Source organism: Mustela lutreola, chromosome 2, assembly GCF_030435805.1.
Source record: "Mustela lutreola isolate mMusLut2 chromosome 2, mMusLut2.pri, whole genome shotgun sequence".
NCBI classification, from domain to species: domain Eukaryota; kingdom Metazoa; phylum Chordata; class Mammalia; order Carnivora; family Mustelidae; genus Mustela; species Mustela lutreola.
In genome coordinates, this window is record NC_081291.1 from 3,557,432 (window position 1) to 3,582,827 (window position 25,396).

At 64.4% G+C, this 25,396-nt stretch overlaps 1 protein-coding gene across 6 annotated transcripts in view; it reads left to right on the forward strand.

Annotated features, from left to right (window-relative positions):
• Positions 1-25,396, forward strand: part of KDM4B (lysine demethylase 4B) — a 130,002-nt gene that overhangs the window by 99,187 nt on the left and 5,419 nt on the right. For 2 of the 6 annotated variants that reach the window (XM_059159572.1, XM_059159568.1), the window contains 10 exons: positions 179-375; positions 7,723-7,824; positions 8,408-8,607; positions 15,062-15,513; positions 15,743-15,863; positions 17,725-17,903; positions 19,988-20,210; positions 21,740-21,816; positions 22,078-22,133; positions 22,317-22,425. In XM_059159572.1, the coding sequence (XP_059015555.1) occupies positions 179-375; positions 7,723-7,824; positions 8,408-8,607; positions 15,062-15,513; positions 15,743-15,863; positions 17,725-17,903; positions 19,988-20,210; positions 21,740-21,816; positions 22,078-22,133; positions 22,317-22,425 (1,716 nt within the window). The remainder of the gene's footprint in view (positions 1-178; positions 376-7,722; positions 7,825-8,407; positions 8,608-15,061; positions 15,514-15,742; positions 15,864-17,724; positions 17,904-19,987; positions 20,211-21,739; positions 21,817-22,077; positions 22,134-22,316; positions 22,426-25,396) is intronic. The other 4 variants (XM_059159571.1, XM_059159573.1, XM_059159569.1 and 1 more) reach the window with 3 other exon arrangements.

Consider the following 25,396-nt stretch of genomic DNA (forward strand, 5'->3'; position numbering starts at 1 on the left):
ACCCCACGGGGGTGGCCCGGAGGCTCCCACTAGAGGGCACGGCTTCGACTTGGGTCTCCATGGTCTGGAGGTAGAAGTTCTAGTAAGGGAAGAGGCCAGGGTGGGACTCAACTGGCCTCTGTCGGGCTCACTGGTCATGGGCTTAGCAGATGTTCCCTGCACCCCCGCCCCCTCGCAGTGCACGTGCCGGAAGGACATGGTCAAGATCTCCATGGACGTGTTCGTGCGCATCCTGCAGCCGGAGCGCTACGAGCTGTGGAAGCAAGGCAAGGACCTGACCGTGCTCGACCACACCCGGCCCACGGCCCTGAGCAGCCCAGAGCTGAGCACCTGGAGCGCCTCCCGGGCCTCGCTCAAGGCCAAGCTCCTGCGCAGGTGAGTTAGCCAGGAGACTGGGCCGCTGCTTCCATGCCCCTGGCTCTGGTGGTGACCGTAAGTGACCGCTGCCCCAGCCACTCCCACGCTCCCCCTGGCTGGTGGCTGCGGGCTGTGCCCCACCTCCCCACTCCTCCCCGCCCTCCCCACTCCTCCCTGCCCTCCCCTCCTCTTCCCTTCCTCCCCGCGCCCCTTCTTCCTCCTTTCTCTCCCCTTCCTCTCTCTCTTCCTCTCCTGTCTCTCTTGCAAATGTGTTTCTCGGATCCCGACTTCCTGGAACATGGTCTGTGGGCCTGGGAGCAGGTGGTGTCTGTGTTGTCAGGGACTCGGGTCCCTTCCCATTCTGACATCACCGACTCCTGGGTGGCCAGCCCTTTGGCCCTTGGGCCACACGGTTTCCTCTCTGGGAGGATGCAGGTGGTCCCCGTCATCTTGTGACAGTCCCGGGCACAGGAGCCCTGTTTCAGCGTGGTGGGACGCTCAGGTCCTTCCTTTCTTGGCTCCGAGCGACGGCAGGTCTCATGCTGGAGCCCATGTGGTGGCCACACCCCTGTCCTTTTGCGCTGGGGATGCTCATTTGGCGCTTCCAATATCCGGCTCTTCGGCTTGCGATTATGGCAGTGAGTGCAGAGTCTCGTCCCCCAGGGACGTCCTTGACACCGCCGTCGTGGCTCGGAGGGCCCCTCTCTGCAGCGTGGACCCCTCCTGGCTCCCGCCCTCATTGTCGGTGTGGTGGGTTGCAGGTCGCTGGGCCGCGTGCCTGGCATTGGGTCGGGGAGGAGAGGGCAAAGCAACAGCACCCTCTTGGCATGTCACCAAGGCTGTGGGGGACAGTTCTGGGCTGAGGAGGAAATCAACTTTGTGCCAGGAAGGAGAAACAGCCGGCAGCAGTGCCCAGTGGTGCCCTGGGACCCAGAACATCAGTCCACTGGCTTTTTGCGGGAACGCCCGGGCTCTCCAGGTCTGAGGCTCACAACACCGTTCTGCCAGATTCCCTCCTGGTGCCCAAAGAACATTCTGCACATCCTCGCGAGGCCCCTGGCCGTGAGCTGGAACCTTGTGGTGTGGGTCCTGATGGCTCACAGCTGCTCGACAGCGTGAAAGCCGCTGTGGACATAAACCAGTGCGCGTGGCTGTCCCTGTAAAACCTCATTCACAGACGCTGAAAGTGCAGTTTCATATCCTCCTCCCCTGCCACCGAGTATGCTCGTTCTTGTCACTTTGTGAACCTTTCAAAAGCAGCGTCGCTGTCCTTAGCCTGTGGGCGCTGTGGGATCAGGCAGCAGGTGGGTGTGAGCCTGGGGAGAGCTTTCCCTCCTGCAGCCACGCCCTCACTTGCGGCCTCGTCTTGTCCCCGCTGGCTGTGGTCGGTGTCTCAGGGGCTGGGACAGAGCCCTCCTTCGGGGAGCCCAGTTGCTGGCACTCCCACACCCTACAGGGACAAATGTCCTCGGACCCATTTCTGGAAAATACTGTCCTGCCTGGGGGGCCGTGACGGCCCAGAGCCTGCCCCCGACAGAGCTGTTCTTGCTACCCTGTGTCTGCGAATCTGCAAATCTTGGCCAGTCTCAGCCTCCCCACACGATTTCCCCACCCCCGGGGCCCCTGTCTCCGAGAATGTTCCTGAATGCTTTCCAGCCGCTCCTGACAGCCCTTGTGGAGGTGAGTCTCTTTTCTCCTGCTTTCTTTTGTTATCCGTCCTTTTGATTTTTTTGATTTTCTGCTCCCCCGTGCTCCTTGCGGAGAGCAGCTTCTGGGCGAGACCAGCCTTCAGCAGGGCGAGAGAGCAAGCTAGTGCAAGGCTCACTCCCAGGCCAGATGCACATTAGCATGACGGCAAATTGATTGTGGCTCAAGCCGAGTCGGTCCGTGGAGCAGGTGACCAGTAAACAGGCATCATACACCAGAAACGGACGGCATTGGAGGCGGTCTGAAGAGCCTGCCCAGAGGACAAGGGGACCCCAGCCGGCCGGCCCAGGACCTTCTCTGCCAGAGGAAGCGCCTTCTACCCTCTCCGCTTCGGCTGTCCCCTCGCTGCCGCAGCCCCCTTGTCAGACACTCTTGCTTTCTGGAGTGTTCCATCTTCATCTCTCTGACAGGAGGAGCTGTAGTAGCCAGCCAGGGGGACCGGACTACAAATCAGCCTTCCCAGGGATAGCATGGAAAGTCTTTAATATGTAAAATACGGCTATTTGCCTTCTTTTTCTTTAAAGTTAGGGGTTGGGGGTCTTTCTCAGAAAAATCCAAGCTGGACACTTGCCCTTGCCCCTCAGCTTGCGCTCGGTGACTCTCCCAAATCCCATGTGATTCTCCGGGCCAAATGGCCCCCCGCCCTGACCAGCTGTGCCAGCTCCCCTGAGCCTCTGAAGGCTCGTTTTCAGGGAGGGGTGGCTCCCCGTGAGCGTCCTTGGCTTGGGCCGGGGGTGAGGGATGATGCTGGGTCTGTCCCCAGACCAGGTCTTTCCCCTTAGCCCTGGGGACTCCAGGGCCAGGTCATCTCTGGGAGGGCACACTCTGGGCTCTGCGGGAGGTGAAGGAGCACCCCTGACCCCCACCCGTTCAGTGCCAGGAGCACCCCTAGTTGTGACACCCGCAGCTGTCCCCAGACACCGTGTGACCTCCCTGCCCAAGGCCATGGCGTTGGGGTGGCCTTCTCACCTGCCTGCTGCTCTCCTCCAAACCTCTAGTCCCCCTGCGGCCCCTTCTCCTTCTCTGGGACCTGCAGCTTCTCCTTGGTCCTTGCTCAGACCGGCTCAGCCAGGTCCCCGCCCCGCAAAAGGTTCAGTCTTCCGACAGTGCTCCCCCCGCAACGTGGCCTCAGGCAGAAGTCAGGAGTTGGCCTCTCCAGGAGGCGTGATCTGTACCCTTGTTGCCCACCTGCGGATGAATCTTCCACGCCAAAATCTGGTTGCGTGAACTGAGCCTGCCCCATGACAAAGGCCACAAAGCTGTGAACTTCCTGCTTCTTGGTGTGTGGCTTCTTGGGTCCCGAGCACCTGGCAGACCCGTGCCTGGGCAGCTCAGGCCTCTGTGGGGTCTGGTGCACATCTCCGTGCTCTTCCTCCCCCTGTTCGGAACAAGCAGCCCTTTTCCAGATGCACACAGGCTTTTCTTCCCAGCTCCTTGTCCCTTCGCACGAGGGCTTTGAGAAACGCCCCGCCTCGACTGCCCGTTCCAGCCGGTATGCGACCTGTCAGCTGCACGCCAGCCCCACAGTACGCCCGAGCTGCCCCGTGCTGGCCGGGCCCAGCCGTCTGCAGACCGCAAGGTGGCGGGACGAGGTGCGTTCCCTCGCAGGGACCCTCCAGTCTGCGTCCCTCTGCGGCCTCTGCTGGCTCCTGCTGACCTTGACCCCCACCTGACCCCCCGGCCACTCTCCACACACCGCCCTCTTGTCGCAGTGGAAACAGGGAGCCCGGATCCTGCCTCCTACCCCTCCGGTGCCTGCTGACCCACAGGCGTCCTGTCTCCCCTCTCCTCGCTGTGCCTGACACCCTGAGCCAGGCTAGAGGTCATCATGTGTCTGGGCCTGCTCCTGCCAGGGGCCCCCCGGCCCTGCTCCCGAGCCCTTCCCCACAGACATACCTCCTGGTCTCTGAGGAGTAAGCCCTGTGACGCCGGGGCCTGCCCACCCATGGTGGCTCGCCGAATGTGTCCATTGTTCCGCCGAGAGCACGCATGACTGTGAAATTTTTTTTTCGAAGGTGAAATCTTTTCCTCACCACTCAGCTGCTTGTCTCTGAGGGGAAAGGGGAGTGTGTCCCGTGGAGCCGGCAGGGTTGGGTGGGGAGAAGGGCCTTGGGCACTGGTTCATTGGATGCAGCGGCTGTGCTGGCCCCGGGGGCCTTGGCAGCCCCAGCAGCAACCTGCGGACGCTCCCTGGGCAGCGGCCGGTCCTGTGAGCACTGCCACCTTGGGTGCTCTGGGCCCCGGTGGTGACCAGGCTAGGGGCCACCCGGAGCCTGCCGCCTGGGCAGGGGTCCAAGAGGAGGCCCCCATACTGCCTCTCCTGCCGCCCGAGGTCCAAGGACACCTGCTTCCACACTGAAAACGAGCGTGGCTATTTGGACTCAGTCCCAGCCTTTGGTTCACAGGAACTTATGGCCGTGGCCGCAGTCAAGCCTGGAGGGTCAAGTGTGTGGTTTTCTCCAGCCGCTCCTGAAACCCCACCATGACGACCACACAGGAGTGACCCAGAACAGCAGAGGGACGGCGACTGCTGAGCCGTGTCTGCAGACTTGGACAGGAGGTGGGGGTCAAGTGAGCCCCACCTTTGCAGAAGAGAGCGGAAGCTCGGATCTGAGGGTGCGCAGATAAGGAGCAGGCTGGCTCGGGCCGGGGACTCTGGAAAGGCCTGGGCGCCTCCAGGGCGGCGGACCAGAGGGGACTGGAGGCCAACTGTGAGGCCCAGCAGGGCTCAGCGTTCCCGCCGCCCCATCTCCAGCAGAAGATGGGGTGTGAGGCAGCATCTCCAACCAGAGAGAAGAACGCGGCCCACGAAGGAGCCTTGTGTGCTGAGCCTCCGGACACCTGGCCACGCGGGGGTCTCTGGGGTGGGGTGCGCCTGCCGGTGAGAAGCCTGTGCTTGGGGAGAGCCGGTTCCAAATGGATGGACAGGTGGGCTGGGGTCGGCTCGAGGAGTCTCCCAGGGCCGAGAGGTCGGGTGGAGGACAGGGAGATCACGCCATAGAGGCTCCCCGGGCAACTGCGGCCTCTGCAGGGCGTTTTGGGAAGAGAGAAAAGAACGTTGGCCGGGACCCAAATGCTGCGTTTCCAGGTTAAAAAGTCTGGCGCCAAGGGTGAAAATGAGCCAGTGCACGTGTCACTATGTGGTTTCACAACTCAGGTTAAACGGAAGGTCCCAGAAATTTTTGGAAGGAACAGCTGCGTCACATAAAGAACAAGAGACCCTAAAGGTATCAGACTTAGGCTACAAGCTAACACACAAAGGAAAAGGCGCTCAGAAGTCAGAGGGGAGATAATTTATAACCCAAGAATTACCTAATCAAATTCCAACCTAAACGTGCAAAGGGATGAAGATCTTTCTAGACACGTAAAGCCTCCGATTTCCCGTTCTTTGTGAGGAAGCTACTGGAGAATGTGCTCCAGCTAAACAAGGGTGTCAAGTGAGAAAGACATCCTGTCGAGGGACCGGATCCTGCACAGGAGCGTCCAAGGCAGTCTCAAGGGGGCAGGCCCCTGGGTGTCCCCGAGGACTGCGTGACACCCTGTGTCAGGGGCTGTGAGCTTGGACATGACTGGGAAGGCCAAGTGTCTAAGACGAACCAGTTTCAACTCCAGGAGGAGCGAGTGAGCCGCTCTGTCACTCATAGGTGAATGACACCTGTGGAGTCCGAAAAAGGGAAGTCTGAGTGTCGCCGCATTGACCGTGGTGGCAGTTGCGGGGGAGAAGTGGGGAGCCTGGAGGTGGCAGGAGGGGTCACAGCCTTCCTATCTGTGCTGCTGGCGGGGCAGGGACGCCTAGAAACAAATATGAGTGGGGGAGGTGGCCCATCCGGTGCGCTGGCCGGCAGCGGGGTGCGGGGGCGCTACAGGGGGCTGCTCTGGCCGGATGTGGGACCCGGAAGTGCATGGTGGACACGTCTTCCTGCCACCCCGACAAACCGGCCGTGTGCTCCCAAGACGGGTGTTTTCTTTGCGTGCTGACATTCGTCTTGCTCTCCCCGCTCTGCAGCAGGGGTGGCCTTCCACCTTGTCTGTCCGCCTGGCTCCGCCCCATTCGGGGGGTGTCCACAGTAGCAGGACTGGCGGGGCTTGGGGTCTGGCCCTGCGGCTGGAGCTGCCCAGAGCTCTGAGCCCCATGGTGCTTCGGGGCCGAGGCAGGTCTGAGTTCTCTGGGGCAGACAGGACTGCCCCCGGTCAGCCCCGCACGCGGCGGGCAGCATCCGATGTGGCCTCCGGTTTCCGGGTCGGGGGCGGGGAGGAGAGAAGGGGGACTGCGGGAAACCGCGGCCAGGTGAGTAGGCGGCAGGAGGACTCCTTTCTGCTGGGTGCTGCCTGGGGCCGGTGGGGGGGGTTCACTCGTGGGTACCCTGCCCCGCAGCATTCCCGGACCTGGAGAGATGCTCCTCCCCAGGAGACAGCTGGTGACACAAGCCAGCTGTGCTCTGCTGCTATCCCGGGGCTTGCTACCACGTGGGGCCCGCGTTCCCCAAAGTCGCTCCACGTGGAGCCCCCCGTGGCTCTGTGGTGCTGGAGAGCGTTCCCCACCTCCTGATTCCCATGCCCCCTCCTGCCTGGCTCCTTGCCCGCGCGTTCTCCTGCCCCGCACCCCGCGCACCCCCCTGCAGTGACCTGTGCACGCCATGATGTGTGTGACGCCATGCTTCTGCCCGTGACACTCCCTGCTCCCTGCTTCCCGCCTTTCGTCATTGGAGTGGTTCGTGTGCCAACATCACCCGGGGCTTGTCAGCCTGGCCTCGCCTGGGCTCAGGGGAGATGAGCAGCGGCAGGCCAGGGGGCCCTCAAGCGAGGCAGCTGAGCAGCGAGAAGGACCAGCAGCAGTTACCGTTAGGGGACAGTTAGGGGATGCCCCCCCCGCCAGGAGCCGGCAGGGGCTGACATGGGAGGTGATGAGGCAACTGTCAGGCCCCCGTGTCCTGGGACAGCAGGGCTGTCGTGGGCACCCCCTGGGTGGGAGATGGTGGTCCTGGCGTTGGGAGCCCTCGAGGCCTCCCCAGGCCCCCACCCGACCCCAGTCACAAGGCCCTGCTTTGCTTGGTGACCTCTTGGTCCTTGGAGGTGCGGCTGCCATAGGAACCCCCATAGGGTCTCCATGTCCAGACTGACCTCAGTGGGGCCACACGGAGAGCCCCCAGGGGGAGGGAAGCTGCAGCCAGCGCCTCTTGGCTTTGCTGACCCTCAGGGAGAAGAAAGGCTGTGGGTCTTGAGACGTGAGCCTGGGGTTTCACAGGGCTGTTGCCCCAACCCCTGGAGGGTGTCGGTGACGTGTCTGAGGCAGGCTTCTCCACACCCCAGCCTCCGTCCCCTCCTTGGGCAGTTCCCGAGGCTAGGCAGGGAGGCCCGGGCCGCGGCTCTGCAGGGCCATCCGGCCTGGCCGCGTTCCTTCCTTCCTCTTACCGATTCCCTGTTTGCGCTGAGAAGCCGTCGCCGAGCCTCAGGTGACTTCCCACTTGGGGCTGAAGGCCGAGGGCCGCCCCCACACGCTCGCACCCCTGAGCGAGACCAGGCCCTGCTCCGGTGGCCGGCGAGTGAGGGACACGGAGCCACGGGTCCGGGCAGGTGCCCCAGGCCAGGCCCTTAGACGAGGCACCCGGGGAGTCCGCAGAAGCGCTAGAGAAAAACTCCCTGACGTTTACATTCTAGACAAATTAGTCTGAAAGAAAACAGACACTGGAGAAAGACTGAGGAGGACAGAAAGGCCAGTCTAGAAAGGAAGAAAGAGCAGCCCAGGAGGCCGGGGCCGCCGTAAGTCCACCTCGCCCCTCTGCGCAGGCCTCTCCGGCTGCCCCCTGCCTCCGCCCCCCACAGCGGCTCCGAGCCCGCGTCCCCCGTCATCCCACCTCCCGGCCATCGGCGCCTGCTCAGCCCCATGTGGCCCCTGGGCCTGTTCCCCCTCGACCTCCCCTACCCCGAGGCAGCGCCCCCCACCATCCCACCTCCCGGTCATCAGCACCCACTCAGCCCTACGTGTCCCCTCGGCCTGTCCCCCCTCCAGCTCTCCTACCCCCAAGCCAGCACCCCCATCATCCCACGTCCTGGTCATTGGCACCTGCTCTGCCCCACACGGCCCCGAGCCTATCCCCACTCCAGCTCCCCTACCCCTGAGTCAGCACCCCCACCATCCCCCCTTCCAGCACCCGTTCAGCCCCACATGGCCCCCGTGCCTGTCCCCCTTCCACCCCCCCACCCCTGAGCCAGCCCTGCTGGCCCCGGCCCTGTGACTTTGGGGTCCCCTCTGGGGCTCTGTTCTGCCAGCTGGGTGGTGGGGCACACAGATGGGACTTCTCCCAGTCATTTGACCTCCTGTCTGATGACCGTCCCTCTCCAGGTCCCACCGGAAAAGGAGCCAGCCCAAGAAGCCCAAGCCCGAAGACCCCAAGTCGCCAGGGGAAGGGGCCACAGGGGCCACCCTCCTGGAGGAGCCTGGCAGCCTGAAGGAGGAGGCCTCGCAGGAGGCAGACCCCGAGGAGGAGGAGGAGGAGCCCCAGCCGACGCCACCGCAGGGTCGGGAGGCTGAGGCCACGGAAGGTTGGTGCTGGCTGGGGATCCCCTTCCTGACCCCGAGCCGCATCTCTGTGGCCACAGGGTCCCTGCTTTTAAGGGTCTGATGCAGTTGCTTCCTCGGCAGGGCAGGGTGTCTCCTAAAAACGTACACTTGAGGAGGTGTTGTGAGAAGACCCTCCTTCCCCAGACACTGAAGGTGGCCTCTCCCTGCCGCAGCTGCTGTGAGTGGGAGCCAGACGGGGACACTGAAAGCGGCATGCACCCCGGAGTCTGGGAGCCCCAGACCGAGCTGGCAAGGCGGGCTCCGGTGCCAGCCGACGTCTGTGTCCCTGTGGGGAGGAGCGAGCCGGGCTGCCCCGCCATCCCACTCCCGGGGGCGCCACCCGCATCCCCCCCATCACCTCACAGCGTCTGTATCTGGGGGGACACCAGCCCTCAGCCCATGACAGGAGACGCCCGCCCCGTGGGAGGGCACCCTGCTGTTTGCGGCCGCATTAGCAGGCTGGCATTCTGGGGAGCAGGGGAACAGGGTCTCAGAAATGCCGACAGTCTGTGGCACCGCTGCTCTCGTGTTCCCCGCTGACAGCTTCGGCTGCTCTCCTGCATGCACACGGCGGGGGGCTCCCCGGGGAGAAGGGGGGCAGGCTGGATGGCAGATGACCCTGGCAGCCGCAGCTCAGGCAGAAGTCACCAGCAGGTTCTGCCCCGGTCCTCAGTCTCCCTCCTGGTGGCTGGCTGTTGGGACACGTGAGCCTGGCACAGCTCTGCCAGTCTTGCGCTGGAATCCCGCCGGGTGCATACGCTTGCCCCGTGGCTGCTGTCGGAGAGGATGTGACATCAGGGGGATCCTCCGTCCCAGGGTACAGTCTGGGGCTCAGAGGAGGTGCTGCTCAGCAGATAGGAGACACGGCTTCCTCCCAGGGCTGCGACGGTTCCCGTCAGGTGTCAGCGTACAGACCTCAGTACAGATGAGGGAGCGAGGGGTCCGAAGCGGGGCGGTCAGCGGAGGCCAGGCTGCCCGACCGGAGATCGGACTGGCCGTTGGGGCACAGGAAGGATGGGGGCGGGCAGGTAGCAGAGATGGAGGCCACCGTTCTTTCCCAGCGCGGGGTGGGGCGGGGCGGGCATCGCGACGTTCAGAGGGGGCCTTGAATGTCCCAACGCATACGCGCACTCCGTAGGTTTCTTTCAAGTCAGAACACGCCCAGCCGGATGGTGCACTGTTCAAGGGCACTCGAGTCTGCGGAGGCAGCCGTCCCCAAAGCCCCCCAGACTGCGGGCCTCCACAGCAGGACTTCGTGGCTTCCCCACTCTGGAGGCCAGAAGCCCGAGTTCTGGGGTTAGGACTTCACAATGGGAATTTGGGGTGCACAGGGAGAAAGGGCTGAAGTCGGTGGAGGAAACCCCGCAGTGCCCTCCTCCGCCCCTGCTGCCCCAGGTGGGGGTGGGGGGCAGCTGGGAGGCACGTGTCCGGGGGGGGCACATGGTGTTCCCGAGCAATGGGCCTCTAGGCCCTGCACCCCTGTCCTGTGTGCCCTGGGACCTAAGGAATGCCCGTGATCAGACACCTGTCCCGACAGATTCAGCCAGAGCCTGGGCCATGTTGGGCAAATCGTGATTTCTCTGAGCTGGGCTCGGGGCCCAGAGCCTGGTGTCTCATCAGGTGTTTGCATTTGACCCTGGAGTCCATGGAGCCACAGGGAGAGGGAGAGGGGAATGTGTGATGTGGCCTGTGGGGGGCTCTGGCCCGAGGAGTTGGGAGACTCGGCAGAGCTGGCGAGGGCCAAAGCGGTGAGTGACCTGCCCTGGCCTGGGCGGGCACCGTGGGCTGGGTTGGATGAGAGACCTCCTCCCTGATGCCAGGGCATGCGGTCAGGCTGGCAGAGGGACAGGCTGCCTGGGGGGGGTAGGAAACTGGGTTTTTGCTGGACATGGCTTTTTGCCCGAGTAGGAACAGCTCACTGGGGCCCAGCTGGGAGCCCCAGGGGACTCCTCGGCTGAGTGGTTCAGGTGTTCACGAGCAACGAAGGTGTCCGTGGGGCCCTTCTGGGGAGCGTGGAAAGGCGACTTCCCGGCCACTGCCGTCTCTGCTCCCCCCGAGCGGACTGGCCTGAGGCTGGCTGGGCACAGCCAGGAGAGCAGACACACTCGGGCGCGCCTGCCCGTGCGCCCTGCGCCCACCCAGCTGCTCAGCCACGGAGTTGTGCCCGCTTTTGCTCTTTTTTTGCTCTTTTTTTTTTTTTTTTAAGATATTTTTTATTTATTTGACAGAGAGAGAGAGAGAGGTCAAAAGTAGGCAGAGAGGCAGGCAGAGAGAGAGGGAGAAGCAGCCTCCCTGCCAAGCAGAGAGCCTGACGTGGGGCTCAATCCTAGGACCCTGGGATCATGACCTGAGCTGAAGGCAGAGGCTTTAACCCACTGAGCCACCCAGGTGCCCCTGCTCACTTAATCTTAATGAGTCTTTACCCAAACCTGCGGACTCTTCAGTAAAGACAACTGCCTCTCACCAACAGCCCCCACCCCCCGCCTGGGGCTTCCCCGGCTCCTGGCTGCCTGTGCCCAGTTCCGTCCTGGGGACGCCAGGGGCCTGGTCTCCCCGAGTCTCGGGATTCCTAGGGAGAGCTGCCCTGTCGAGGTCCCTTTACCAGGGACCCGCCTTCCCCGTCTGCAGCCCCTCCCTGTCTTCCCCCATCAGTCCCACCCTGGGGCCCTGTCAGCGCCTCGGGGCACATGGACCCCAGGGAGGGCGGGGTGCTGTCCGCTCGGGGCCGGCACACTCCCCCGTTCCAGACACGCCACCCCTGCCCCACGCCAGGGCCTGGAGGAAGGAGGATTGGGGGTATGTGGCCCCTTTAGAGCAGAAGTGGTCCCTCTGGGCTGTCGGATGTGGCAGCCTCAGCCCGTGCCAAGGGCAGAAGCGTCCTCTGAGCCATCCTCCAGCCACTGGAGGGGAGGTCCCTGAATTCACTGAATAAACAAGTGCTCACAGTCAGGGGTGACGGCAGATACACGTCTGGGGCGAGTGGAAAATTTTAAAGTGCTTTTTTGGCTTCCTTTAATACCTGCTTGATGTCCCTGAACGCTCCAAGCGCTGAGGGTCACGTTGTGCGAGCAGTGGGACCTTTTGTTTGGAGTTTGCTCAGTGACAGCAGTGAATGCTGTCGCTTTCGTGCCTCGTGCAGGTGCTTGGTACTCTGTACCGGACGGCACCGGGACTGACTGTCCCCAGGAGGAAGCCTCCTCAGGGCTGCCTGGGGCTGGGGTCGCTGCTGGGGTCCCCACCCTGCTCCCGCTGTTGGGCCGTCTGGGAGGAGCCCTGTGGCTCCCGGACCAGCAAACTCTGCCCACGTCCACCGCGGACCTCGGGGGTCCCGAGCCCAAGAGTAGAAAGGCAGCCTGTGGCCGTCCTGGTTTGCTGGGCCATCTGGGGTTCCCTCCTCCTGGAGGGTCATGGCTATCTCCGGGAAACTCAGCCACCTGCTGTGGCTCGGTATGGCCATGGTCCCTTCTCGGAGCGGGGACAGCACTGGGTCCTGGGACTGCTGGTCCACACTGCGCTGTTGTCCCTCCCAGGTTGGGCACACGTGCAATGAGGGACCCCACCCCGTGGGCCAGACCGGCTCTAGACCCTGGGCCGTGTCCTCTCAGGGCCTCAAGGTTGGCCCAGCTCCCAGGGCTCAAGGAGGGAGTGCCAAGGGCTCCCCACAGTGATGGAGCCGCAGGGGTCAGGACTGGCCTGACGCCGTGATGTGTGTTCGGGTTCCCCAGCCGGCAGGGGGTGGAGGCTGGGCTTGAGTGTGTGAGGGGCTCTGCATTACGCTTGCAGACTTGTCCGGTCACACGGGACACACGTCCCTAGCATAGTTCGGCCAGGCCTCAGGACTCAGTTGACCATGGGCATGCCTGCCTCAGGCTTTGTGCAGGATGAGGGTGGCGTCCGTGGGAGTGGCTGGGACTTTGGGAATCAGGACTGGCTCTCCTGCCTGGGGGAGGTCTCTGAAGTGGGCAGCAACTTGGGGTGGCTCCCCAGTCTTCCTTCCACGGCAGCAGCCCCGCGGACATTGAGCTCAGGGGTGTGGACCTTCCAGGTGCTCTTGTGCACTCCCGTTGGTGAACTTGGGGGCCGTACAGGTGTGCTCCCCAGCTGAGCAGGCCTTTCAGAGCTAGAGCTGGGCAGATGGGTGCTTGGCTCTGGCTTAGCCCACTCTTCCAAAACCTGCGGGAAGAGCCTCCGCTTGGAGGGGAAGTCCCTCCCATTCTTGGGGGAGGGGAGAGGTTCATGTGCTGGGGAGACCTCTGGCTGGGACCCTCAGCCCCGTCTGTGTGACTGTCACCTGCTCCGTTCCAAGGTTCCCTGAGGCTCAGGCATGTGAGGGGCTCGAGAGAGTCCCATGGGTGAGGCCCCTGCCCTGGGCCTGTGGCGGTCCCTGTGTCAAGGACAGAGTGCCGAGCACCCAGATGTCATTTCTGGTCTCCGGCTTGTCCCCTAAAACGGTGCTCTGGGTGTGCATCCCCATGGTTTGCCAGAGTCCAGGGGCCTGGCATGTTCCCTTTTGCCAGCAGAGCCTCTTGCTGGGGAGCAAACCCACAGTAAGTAGGTCCCACTGTCCTCAGGCAGGGGCAGAGCTCAGCTTGATTTCCATTCGAGAGGTTGGCAGATCAGGGCTGAGGGAGTGTTGAGTTTCCTTCGAGAACAAAGCTGTTGATTAGAAAGTACCATTTACACAAATAGGGCAGGCCCGGTGCCCTTTCCGTAAATTAGTAGAACAACCGACTTGACATGCCTCGCCACTGCCACCGGCCTGTGAGGCTGATGTCCTGGGCCCCCTGCCACTCCTCCCCATCTCTCTCCTCCATGTCCCCCCTCTGACATCATGTCTCTCCCCCCACCTTGTGCAACAGCACCCCAGCATCTCCCTGCTCTGTCTCTTCCCCGCCCCCTCTGTTGCCCCCGTGCCTCCCTCCGACGTCTCCTCCCCACCTCCGCATCCCCCCACCAGCACGCGCCGCCCCCCCCACATCCACAGGCTGCCTTTCGCTGCAGGAGCCTGCCGAGCCCAGCCTCTGGAGGGCAGAAATGGTTTTGTCTGTGGAGCAGAGCGTCTGTTAGGGGCTTGCCTCAGCCAGATTACTGTTCCTGGGGTGCAGGCGGCAGCGGCCGGGGCTAGGGAGCAGTCAGGCCTCCTCCAGGCGGAGCAGGGTGATGGCTGGGACAAGGAGTGCCGCGGGCCCCTGCGATGCTCAGGACCTGGGGCACGAGCCAGGCCAGGGCGGGCATCCCTCGTACTTGGGACCAGTGGAGCCTCTTGAGAAACGCCGGATGTGTGCTGGCCGAAGACAGGAGGAAGATGGGGGGCAGTGGGGAGAGGTGGGAAGGGCCAGGGGCCTGGCCCAGAGCCTCGGCAGGCTGACCAACTGATCCCGGGTTCTCAGGAAGCCCTTGGCCCCGGGCAGACCAGATGGCCTCTGCTTCCATGACGTCTCGCCCCCGAGAAGCCGGGACACACGAGGGCCTGAGCCAGCGTGTCCATTCTCCAGTGCGGCAGGCCAGGCCCGAGGCTCCAGGGGAGACTGTGTTCCCGCCTTCTCCAGTTTACGGGGGGGGCGGCGCATCCTCCACTCACGGCCCTTCTCCATCATCAGAGCCCGCAGGGCCACCGTGACCCTCCCCCGACCGCAGCCGGGAAGGAGCCTGGGCTTCTATGGATCCGAATCCCTGTTAATGCACTGGGCGCATTGGGGTCCCCCCTTGGGCCAAGATCCTCGGCCACGTCTGCAGAGTCTCTGCTGCTTTTCACAGTCGGGAGCTGGGACCGGGGCCTATCTGGGTCCTGAAATTCGGCCTGACATACCGTAGCGCATTCACTTTGCCGGATGTCCCGTCCCCGAGTTAGGAGGCCGCTGTGGCCACGCCTCCCTCCCTGACCTGCCCCATCGTGCACCCCGTAGCGGCGGCCCTCCGCAGCGACCTCCAGGCCCGTCTGGCTCCTGCGCTCTGCTCAGGTTTGACCCTCTTCTCCACGTTTGCTGGTCAAGGTGGCATTTTCTAGAAATGGCGCAGGCTGCCCGCAGGAACCCTGGAAACATACAGAGCCCGGATCCCAACCTCCGTCTGCCACACTCCCCAGCAAGGACGCTGGGGGCAGGCCCCTGCCCCCCCCCCACCCTGGTCAGGAGCCCAGAAGCACAGAGCAGCTCTTCCCGGCTGCCTGCTCACTCCTTGTTCCAGAAGGCCCTTGGAGCAGCTGCCAAAGCAGGATGGGGGCCAGGGGCTGCCCTGAGGCTTGGGTGTGGCTGGTCTCCCGCTGCTGGGGGGACGTGGTAGCCATTTGAACTTGCTGGAAGTGTGTGTTTTGGCGGGGGGGGGGGGGGGGGGGGGGCCCTTCTTGCCTCAGCCGGTGGGGAGGAGGGGCTCTCAGGAGAGTGCGCGTGTGCGGCTGAGCCGCAGCTCTGACCTGTCTTTCCTCTCTCCCCACAGAAGACGGGAGGGGCAAGCTGCGGCCGGCCAAGGCCAGGAGCGACAGGAAGAAGAAGAGCTATGGTCCTCCGCACCCCCACCACCCCCTCTTGCCCCAGCTGCCGCCGCCCCCACCCACCCAGTTCCCCGCCGAGGAGGCGCCCCGGCCGCTGCCCCCGTTGGAGCCCCCGGTACTGGCCCCGGGCCCCGTGCCCACTGAGGAGAACCGCCTGCCGCCACCTCTCAACGTCGTGCCCCCCGAGGCACCTGGCGAGGAGCCAGAGGTGAAGCCGCGCCCCATCATCCCCATGCTGTATGTGGTGCCGCGGCCCGGCACGGCGTGTGACAAGGGCCGCGTGTCCTGCCAGCAGGCCTTTGAGCACTTTGCCCAGAGAGGCCCCACCTGGAAGGAACAGGCGGCCCCCATGGAGCTGACGGGTCCCGAGGAGGAGAGCGGAGCCGGCGAGGTACAGGTAGGGGTGCTGCTGGCAGGGGGCCCTGAGGCTCGGGGGTCCTCTCTGCCCCGTGCTCCCACCCTGGCCCTGTTCATCGGAAATGGCCCCCGCGGCTCCCGGCCATCCCCTTTCCAGGGGCCTCGCCCCTGCGGGCAGGGACACAGGTCTCTCGCTTTGTCCTGATGGCCCGGGCTCCGCAGTGCCTCGCAGCCGGGCCCTCTGCACACGCTGCCGCCTCTGCTTCTAGGCCCCGTCCACGTTTTCCAAACTGAAGATGGAGATCAAGAAGAGCCGGCGCCACCCCCTGGGCAAGCCGCCCACCCGCTCCCCGCTGACCGTGGTCAAGCAGGAGGCCTCGAGTGATGAGGGTGAGGCCCCCGGACCCCCGCCCCCTGCAGGACACCTGACCCAGTGGCCCCTGCCACGCCCAGGCCGTCCTGCAGAGACACCCCAGGGCATGACCCCCTTCTTGGGGGCTGCGCTTCCCACCTTGGGGTGCTTGCTTTGCTTTGGTCCCTGGGCCTGAAATGGACACCATGACCTGTGGGGGGCTCAAACCACAGCCTGCTGCCCGGAGCCCGAGACCGCAGGTGCCGTTTACCTTCGAGTGCCTTGGTCTCCCTGTCCGGAAGATGGGGCTGCCGGCGCTGCGAGGCGTCCTGCCGGGAAGGCGCGCCGCATGGTGGTGAGCCCGCGGCGGGTGCCGGGAATGCCAGGTTGGGTGGTTGTGCGTAGCTGTTTGTGCCTGTGCTCCGGCCACGCCCCGGCTCTCGCGTTCTGTGAGAACCTCTCCTGTCCCCGCTGGAAGCCCCCTGCTCCAGGCCTGGGCTGGCCGCCCCCCACTCCCGTGGGCCCTGTGCATCTGTGTCCCTAGCTGGCTCTCACGGGCTCGGAATCTGCTGGGGTGCTAGGTGCAGCGGAGGCCCCCGGGACGCTACAGAGCGGGCCAGCGAGCGAGGGAGCTGAAGGGCGTGCCTGTGCCCTGCGTGCCGGTTGCACCCCTGCCTCGGGCTTTGAGAAGTGACCTGGGGTTTGAGAATCGCGGGGCTGGGTACACGTGAGGACTGCCCCGCGGACGTGTCCTGGCTCTGCGACCCAGGCCCATGTGTGGGAGCAGCAGGCGGCTGCTCCCTGAGACACGTGTGACCTGACCTGGGGCCCGGCCGCCTGCTCGCCTGGGCTCTTCCCGGTGGCCCTAGCTGCCCATGGGGAGGTTGGAACAAAGGCGATGTGGAGCTGGGGCCGGGATGCTGCGGAGAGCCAAGCCATGGCCTCTTGCAGAAAGCCTGCTAAGCCAGCTTGCTTTCCATGTACACTGCCTGTGGAATTGGCATGTCATCTGGACAGCTCCTTTCATTCTGAATCGGCTTTGAGGGCTAGGGTGAAGAGGGGTTCGGGAGGCGCCTGAGATCTGCAGGACCAGAGCCCCAAGAGGAGGGGGAGTTTGCGGGAAGGCCAGACGCACCGGAGCCCTGCAGGCAGCTAAAGGCTGTTGGTATTGTTTCCAGAAGGTGCCAGAACGTGCCTCTGAGGCCTCCCACACGCCCACTTCGTGGGCTCCTTAGATGAAGCTGTGGCTCTTCTCTGTGAGACCCCCGGGAGCCCCAGAGCCCAGCGTGTGTCATGTGATCTTTGGTGCCAGAAGGCAGGCCAGCAGCTCTTGTCACCTGCAGGGGCCCTAGGCCTGTGTGGGGCCTCCTCCGGCTGAGCAGTCTTGGTCCTTGAGTCTGGCCCAGCCCCTCGGGGCATAGAAGATCTACATGTCCATCCCCAGGGGTCTGCGGCGACTGCCGTCTCCCTCTCGGGCATCCCGAGTCCCAGGGCTTTCTCTCTCCACTGTGCCTTGCTGGCCCGGTGGCTGTGAAGGTTGGGGCCTCGGGAGTGAGCACCCCGCTTCTCAGGGTGGCTCAGCCTCATGTCCTCAGGAAACACAGCAACGGGACTTGGGGACATTGGGGCATGGCTGGCTGGGACATGAGACCAACCACCGTGGCAGATAGCAGGCAGGGTGGGGGGTCGTCTCATTTGTGGCAGTCCCCGGCGTGTGCCCGAGTGACATCCCCCCCCCCCCCCGGCCGTGCTCCTCTTGGCTCTATTGAGGTCAGGGACCTGTCACTAACGATGCTTACAGCAGTACCGGGCCGCAGGGCAGGGAAGGAAGGTTCCCCTGGGCGTCCAGCCATGCCGAGGTTTCTCTCCGCCCTCTCCCGCCCTCCTGTTTCCCTCTAGAAGCCTTCCCTTTCTCCGGGGAGGAGGACATGAGTGACCCCGAGGCCTTGAGGCCTTTGCTCTCCCTGCAGTGGAAGAACAAGGCTGCCAGTTTCCAGGCCGAGAGGAAGTTCAATGCCGCGGCCGCGCTGACCGAGCCCTTCTGCGCCATCTGCACCCTCTTCTACCCCTACAGCCAGGTGGGTGCTGGGCGGCTGCAGGGCGGGCCGGTGGAGACCGAGAACACAGGTGGCCGGGGTGTGGGGGGCAATGGGCAGGAGCCCTGGGCATTCGGGGGCACATGATGCTGAAGGCAGGTAGGGAGAGCCCGGTATCTTGCGTTTTAGCAGGAAGGGACTTCTCAGTGGGCCTGGAAGTGGGGCCGCTGGGGGTGGGGCGGGGCCATGGGTGGCCAGGAGCAGCATAGGGCTGGCCACGGTGGGCCCAGCTGCGAGGCAGAACGGGGGTAGGGTGGGGGGCAGGGCAAGCACCCTAACACCACCCAGGAGCCCCAGGGCACCTCTGGCGAGCCAGGCACTAGTTCTCAGCGTGGCCCCACTCTGTCCCATTTCCCAAGTCAGGGACCTGGGCTCTCCCCGCCGTCTGTCTCAAGCCGTCATCCGCCAGATCCTGCCCCCTTAACCTCTGGTTCCTCCCTGCACGCACGCCCCCCCCCCCCCCCGCCCCCGTGACCTGCCTTCTAGCTCTTTTCTCCCTCCCCTGCCCTGGCAGGAGCCCTTCCTGTTGGTGCCCCACTGAGCCCTGGGCACATGTTCGGGAGGCCACACCGGCCATGTGGTCCTGGCTGGAGACCCCCAGGCTCACCACCGGCCTCAGAATCAGTATGTCCCCATGGCGTTCCTCTGCCCTGGGATTGGCCCCACAGCCCCACCCGTCACACACACAGTGACAGTGTGCTCCCTCCAGACCCCCAGGGTCCCCACCACCCACCCACTCATCCCCTTACCTTGCCAGACAGATTTCTGTTCATTCTTTGAGTCTGCTCAGCTGTCGCCTCTTCCATGAAGCCTTCCTCCGCCTGCTGTCCCCGGGCACCGCCCTCTCCAGGCTCTCCTGCCCCCTTCTGCTCTTGCTCCCATTCTTTCTGTTTATAAGCCCCTCGACTGTGAGTCCCCGGAGGACAGGACTCAGTCTCCAGGCTCCTAGCCCAGTGCCCACTTAGCTGAGTCGCCCCGAGGTCTGTGCCCTGAGCCGGGGGAAGCGTGCTTGTCCTAAGGACGCTGCTGCTTCACGCTGCGTGGGGTACCGTTTCCAGGCAGACAGGACAGAACAGTTGCCTTCTCTAGGTGTGACCCTCTTTAGTGCTGCTGGCAGTCAGGGTCTGGGGACTCCGGCCCGAGATGCGAATCTCCTTGAGTCCAGTGGCTCAGTTTCATGTGTCCACAGTCCAGTGTGGGCTTCTGCTGTCACAGCTCTCAGAGTCAGAGACCAGGCCTCACTTGCCCCATGAAGGGGACAAACGTGCCTGGACATTCTTCCTGACGGGAACCAGCCGTACCCTTAACCCCAGATGCCAGGCGGGGCGCCTACCAGCAGGGCTCTCCCCTCCCTGCTCAGGAGCAGTGCAGCTGTTCCTCTGGGGGTGTCCTGAGACGGGCCTGGAGGGTGCGGGACCTGGGTGCCACGGGCAGGACCTTTTCATCATCTCTTCATGAGATGGCATCTGGGGGCTTAGTGAGGCCTTAACGGGACATACGTCAGAGGTGGAGAGAACTCGCCGTATAGATTCACAGGTGAAACAGTGTCAGTTATGGTCAGGATCACACGAACACACGGAGCAGGGGTGAGGGGTGGGCTGGGGGCCACTGGTCTTGTGGGCCGGCTGGGCTGTAGAACCCACAGGAGCAGACCTCTGAATGTTCTGGCAGTGGGAACGGCACATGCAAAGGCCCTGGGGTGGGATGGTGCCTGACTCCTGGGGTGTTAGAGGTCGAGCGAGGAGGCTGGTGTGGTTGGAGCAGCTTGATCGAGGACCATGTGCCAGAGTGTGACCCTAAGTGGGAGAGTTTTCAGTGGGGGAGGGGGAACAGGGTCTGACTGTTCGAAGACGATCTCTTGAGGGATGTTGGGTCGGGGTGGAGGGCTGGGAGGTGGGATGAGGCAGCCGCAGGGCAGAGTGAGAAGCAGGCCAGGGCTGCTTGGGCTGAGTAGAGGGCAGAGTCAAGGATGGCCACCGTGCCCAGCCTGCTTTGCCCGTGTCAGCTGTCCTGCCCTCCCCTACGGGCTCCTCTCTGAAGGCAGCTCCCTCCTTTTCCTCCTCCAGTCCCTACAGACCGAGAAGGAGGCTCCCCAGGCCTCCCTCGGGGAGGGTCCCTCGGCTGCTCCGCCTTCCAAAAGTGGCCAGAAGACTCGGCCGCTGGTCCCCGAGATGTGCTTTACCGCCAGCGGCGAGAACACGGAGCCCCTCCCCGCCAACTCCTACATCGGAGACGACGGGACCAGCCTGCTGATAGCCTGCGCCAAGTGCTGCCTGCAGGTCCACGCCAGTGAGTGCTGGGGCTGGGCCGGCGGCCAGGGAGCGGACAGCTGTGGGCTCTGCAGCCCCTCCCCGAGGGGCTCCCCTGCTTCACCCTTCACAGGCGGCGGGAGTGGTGCTTGGGTCTACAGAGCCAGCAAGCCCCTTCACTGGGTTGCCGTCTGGGGGCTGTCACAGGACCTCGCGTCATGGAGTGGCCTTCCCCCTGGCCGAGTCTGATGGTTCCACTGAGGCCTGTCCTCCCCTTGGGCTCTGGCCAGCAGCAGGAAGGAATGCGGTGTCCGTTCCCTCGTTTCAGAGTGCCGCGACACTGTCGAACTGTGCACTTTGGGGCAGGAGTCAGATGGTAAAGGTGAAATTCTGGAGCAGTCCAGGGCTCCAGCCTCCCTCTGCTGTGGGCGACCACCCTCTCCCAGAGCCTGAGGGCTGCGTTTGGCACAAGACGAGGAAGTGGGCATCCGCCCCTTCTCAGGCCTGAGGCGTAGCAGCTACGAGCTCGAGCTCCTGGGGCCGGAAAGAAGCTTTTGGAGCGGTCCAGCTCCATGGGCCGCCCCGTGGAGGAAGGCAGCCACAGATCTCCACCAGCCCCTGCAGAGGCCTGCCCAGAGCTCATATTGTCCCTGGGCCAGGGGCCTGTTTGCTCTGCCTTGCTGGGTGGGGGCGTGAGATGTGCTCCTGGGCCTGTAGGCCCAGGCCTAGCCCACCCTCGGAAGGGGCCTGAGTAGGGCTGCGTGGGTGCGCTGGGCCAGAAGGCAGAGGTCTCGACCGGGCCCTGCGGGGAGGTGGAGCCCCTCTTCTTCCAGGAGTCCAGCCCCCACTAGGCCTAGAGCTTGGCTTAGTGTCCCCAGGGCTTGGAACGGGGCCGGGTTCCAGCTCTCGCACACTTTGCTGTCCCTCGGGGCCTCTGGGGCACACAGCAGAAGGCTACCTCTCTGCCGCCCTGCCGTCTCCCTGTGTTCCCCCTGGGGCCCTCTGTCTCTGGCTGTGGCCCACTGCAGCCGGCAGAGCCCTGTTTGCCAGGTGATGGGACCCCAGGTGGCCGAGGGTACTGTCGGATGGTGACCTAGGGCATGGCCTCTTGACCCTCTGCCCCCCACCTCCCTGCCCCTCTGCCCATTTCTAAACCAGGACCAAGGTCCTAAGCAAACCCACATCACCCAGGGCCTCCAGTTTCTGGCTTCCTGAGCAGTGACTCTGCCTGAACACAGGGCCCGGCTGGCTCAGCTCAGCCGTCTGAACCGCAGGACCGTGAGGCACACCTTGCACCGTGCACTCCTGCGTGGCCGCTTCCCCGGCTTGCCGGCCTCCCCTGGCCTGCAGAGCCTGGGCCTCCTCTGTTGGACAGGAGCCAGCAAGGGCTGCCCAGCAGGGGGCCTGCTCACCCTCGCCCTACTTGAGTTCCAAAGGAGCGGTTTCCAGACCGTTCCCGCTGTGCGCAGTGGCCTGGATTCAGGGAGAGAGCGCTGCTGCCGAGTTGCAGAAGGGCCCTGTGGGCTCCGTGTGCGCCCCGCCTCAGTGGCCCCCTCCCCTGTCCTGCAGGCTGCTACGGCATCCGCCCCGAGCTGGTGAACGAAGGCTGGACGTGTTCCCGGTGCGCGGCCCACGCCTGGACTGCGGTACCGCCCCCCGGCAGCTGGTGGTGCTCTGGGAGCCCTTGAGGCCTGGGGATGGGGGGGGCTGGGCCCGGGACCCCGGGGACCTCAGGCTGGCCGCCTCGCCTCTCCTGGTCTCTGTTACCTTCACCTGGACAGTGCGGGGGTGGAGTCCCCGGCCCCGTCCCGTCCGCAGCCGCTAGGTGGAGCTGGAAGGACTGTGGGCCCCAGGGCAGAGAGGCGGCACCCTGCGCCCCTCACCGTGGGGTCGTCTGGTTCCCACAGGAGTGCTGTCTCTGCAACCTCCGGGGAGGAGCCCTGCAGATGACGACCGACCGGAGGTGGGTGGCAGGGGCCCCTCCTGGGTGTGTGGCCTTGGGCCCTGAGGGAATGCAGGGGGGACCAGGAGGAGCCGCTGGCCCAGAATGCCCCTTAAGGTCCTGTAAGCCCCGCAGGGGCTGTGAGGTGATCCAGGGCCCAGGGGCGGGGTTCCTCCCGAGTCCTGACCCCAGCCTCCCGCGCAGGTGGATCCACGTGATCTGCGCCATCGCTGTCCCCGAAGCGCGCTTCCTGAACGTGATGGAGCGCCACCCCGTGGACATCAGCGCCATCCCCGAGCAGCGGTGGAAGCTGGTAGGTGCCCCGTGTCTCGCCCGGGAGTGCAGGGCAGCCGCCCGGGAGCCAGATGCCATCGAGTCTGGTTTGAAGGTGCCCCAGGTCCCTGGCTTCTGGGGTCTCTGTGCAGAGACGTCCGTGGCCCAGCCAAGCAGCGTGTGCAGCTCGGGCCTTCTGGCGCCCCAGGCTGGTCTGGTTACCAGAAGCTCCACGCTCCGCCTCCCCGCGCCCCAGGCTGTGGTCCTGCAGCCGGCGGAGCATGGCTTGCTCACCAGGCCCACCGGCCTTGATGCGTACAGAACCGGCACCGCCCGGCCCCTGCGGCCACCTTCTGCTCTGTGCATCCAGGAGTTTGTGAGTGGGGTCACACAGGATGTGTCCTTTGGGGCCCGTCCCCGTAGCTGTGTGTGACGTCCTCGAGGTGTGTCTGTGCGGCTGCTGATGGCAGCATTGGCCTCCTGTGGCCAAGTGAGACGCTCCGTGTGGCCACGCCGCATCCCGATTCCTTCCTCCGCGGGTGGGCGTGTGGCCCTTTCTGTGTCCCGGCCACTGCAGATGAGGCTGCCGTGGGCACCGGGAGGCAGATGCCTCCCGGAGATGCTGTTTTCGTTTCCTTTGGGTCAGTCCCTTATTGTGGAATTACTGGATTGTGTGCTGGTTCTATTTTTTTAACTTTTTAAGTCCTCTCTGCAACCCATGCGGGGCTCGAACCCACAACCCCGAGATGGAGAGGTGCATGTCCTACCAATGGAGCCAGCCAGGCGCTCCTGCTGGTTGTACGTGACTTCCTGAGGACTCTCCACGCTGTTTTCCCGCGCGGCCACACCCGTTTGCGCTCCCACCCGCAGCAAGGGTGCGGATGATTTGAGCCGTCCTGGTCCGGCCAGGGGTGAGGCCACATCTCAGTGCGGCTCGGGTTGCTCTCCCCTGCGGTGAGGGACGGTGAGCGTCTTTCCCTGTGCCCGTTGGCCACCTGTCTGCGCCGTCTGTGGAAAAATTCCTGTGTACGTCCTTTGCTAATTTTTAACTCGGGGGTTGCTTTTCTTCGCTGTGGAGTTGTAGGAATTCCGTAGCTGGCCCCGCCGAAGCACATGGTCCTGCCCTCCACGGGGAGGACGCAGTTAGCCTCGGGCGGAGTATGGCCTCAAGGGGCTCGCACCACCTCCTAGCCAGCGGTGGTCACCCTGGGGCAGCAGCCAGAATGGGCAGAGCATGACTGGGAGCAGGCCAGTGGCCTGCCGCGTGACATCGGATGGATCCCTTGGCCCCTGTGGACCTTGGCCTTCCCATCTGTACACTGGGCCACTCGTGGCCACCTGCGAGGCTTCCTCGTGGCCAGCATGAACTGGGCCCGACCATCTAGCGCGGGGTCAAGCCATCTGCGGCCCAGCTCCTGCTCTCAGGTCTGTCCCTGTCCTGCCTGGTGAGCTCTGCTGTGATAATGCGTGTGGGGGGCCTGACACCCAGGGGCGTGTCTCGTGGCCTTGACAGCATCCGGCGGCTTTTCCCCCTGGTTTTCCCCAAGCCTGGGGCACCCCAGCTGTTCCTTGGGGCCGAGGGCAGGCACGCGCTAGAGCGGGCTTCAACCAAGGGAGTCCCTTGGGGGTGCGGTGCTCAGAGCCCACGGGCGTGGGGCCCTCTGGCAGGATCGAGTGGGCAGCTGGAGGGAGCCCGTGTGGGAGGGGCGGGGGCCCTTGGCCGTGGAGCAGGGGGTGGGCGGCGCTGGTCCCGCCAGGTGCGGACGGGCGGTGAGGAGGAGGCCGGCAGCCGGCGGGGGCTCCTTCCTGCGGGAGCACGGGCGTGAAAGGCTCCATTATTCAGGTGGGGTGACGGTGCGGCGCGTGGTGTCCGTGATAGACCGTCCCTCCCAGACGCTTTATGGATCATCTGACATTTCCAGCTTGCAGCCTCTTCATTACCAGCACTTGTAACGATGAATTAAAAATCCTTCTACACGAGGCTCACTTGTACTGCCTAATGGAGCCTCGCAAGGAAGCCGGCAGTTAACTCCTGCTTGCCCAGCTGCCCTGGCCGCCGGCTCAGGGATGGCCACTCCTGGTTCCCATCTGTCTGTCCCCAGGACTACCAGGCCTCCGGCCCTGGGCACTGCGGGGTTCTGGCTAGCAGGGTGGCCTAAACGCAGATTACCTGTTGGGTTCGCCAGATCGTCCCCTGCACTCGCCCTCATCACCAGGCTGGGCTGGTCCCCAGAGGAACGTTGGAGTCTGGTGGGGACTCCCGAGGGGGAAGGATCAGCTTGTGAGAGTGGGAGAGGCAAGGCTGCTGGGGGCCAGACACTTTGAATCCATTCTGCTCTCTTGCCGGCCCGGCTTCGAGGTGGAGGCCTCACGTCAGTCCACACAAGGACTCTGGGCAGGCGCAGGGGAGTGGGTGTGAGGGGTGGGCTGAGGACGTGGGACCTGGTGTGTGTGTTTTCGGGGGGGTCTTCAGGTGGAGCACCCTCCCTGGCCAGCGTCACCCCCCACAGTGGCCCCCAGCTCCCCCAGACCGCTGCTCTCCACTGATATCTGCCGCCCCCCTGCACCCCCTTGCCCCCCAGCACCGGGGGTCCTGCCAGGTGGCGGGGGCGGGAGGGCCTGGCCCTTGTTCTAATGAATGCAGAAACTCAGCGAGGAGTTGCCACCCATGGGCTGAAATGCCTGGTGCTGTCAGGCATGGCCGCGGGTTCCCCTGGCTTTCCTCGGTGGGGTCCAGCCTGGCGGCGGTGGGCACAGCAAGGCTGCTTGGTGGCCCCACTGGCTTGGTGGCGGGACCCCCGCTCCCTGCCCTGGGGCTGCTGCATGTCTTCTCGCCTTCCCACCTGTGCGAGGAGGCCCAGTCCTGGAGGGTTAACGCCGCTCCCGCCTGCGGTGTCCGTGCCTGTCCCCGCAGGTTGGCGGGGATTAGGTATCGACAGTTTAATAACGAGATCTCATTGCCATCGATCCGTGCTGGGCGCGCTCCTGCGGCGCCCTGTGCTGAGCTGCTT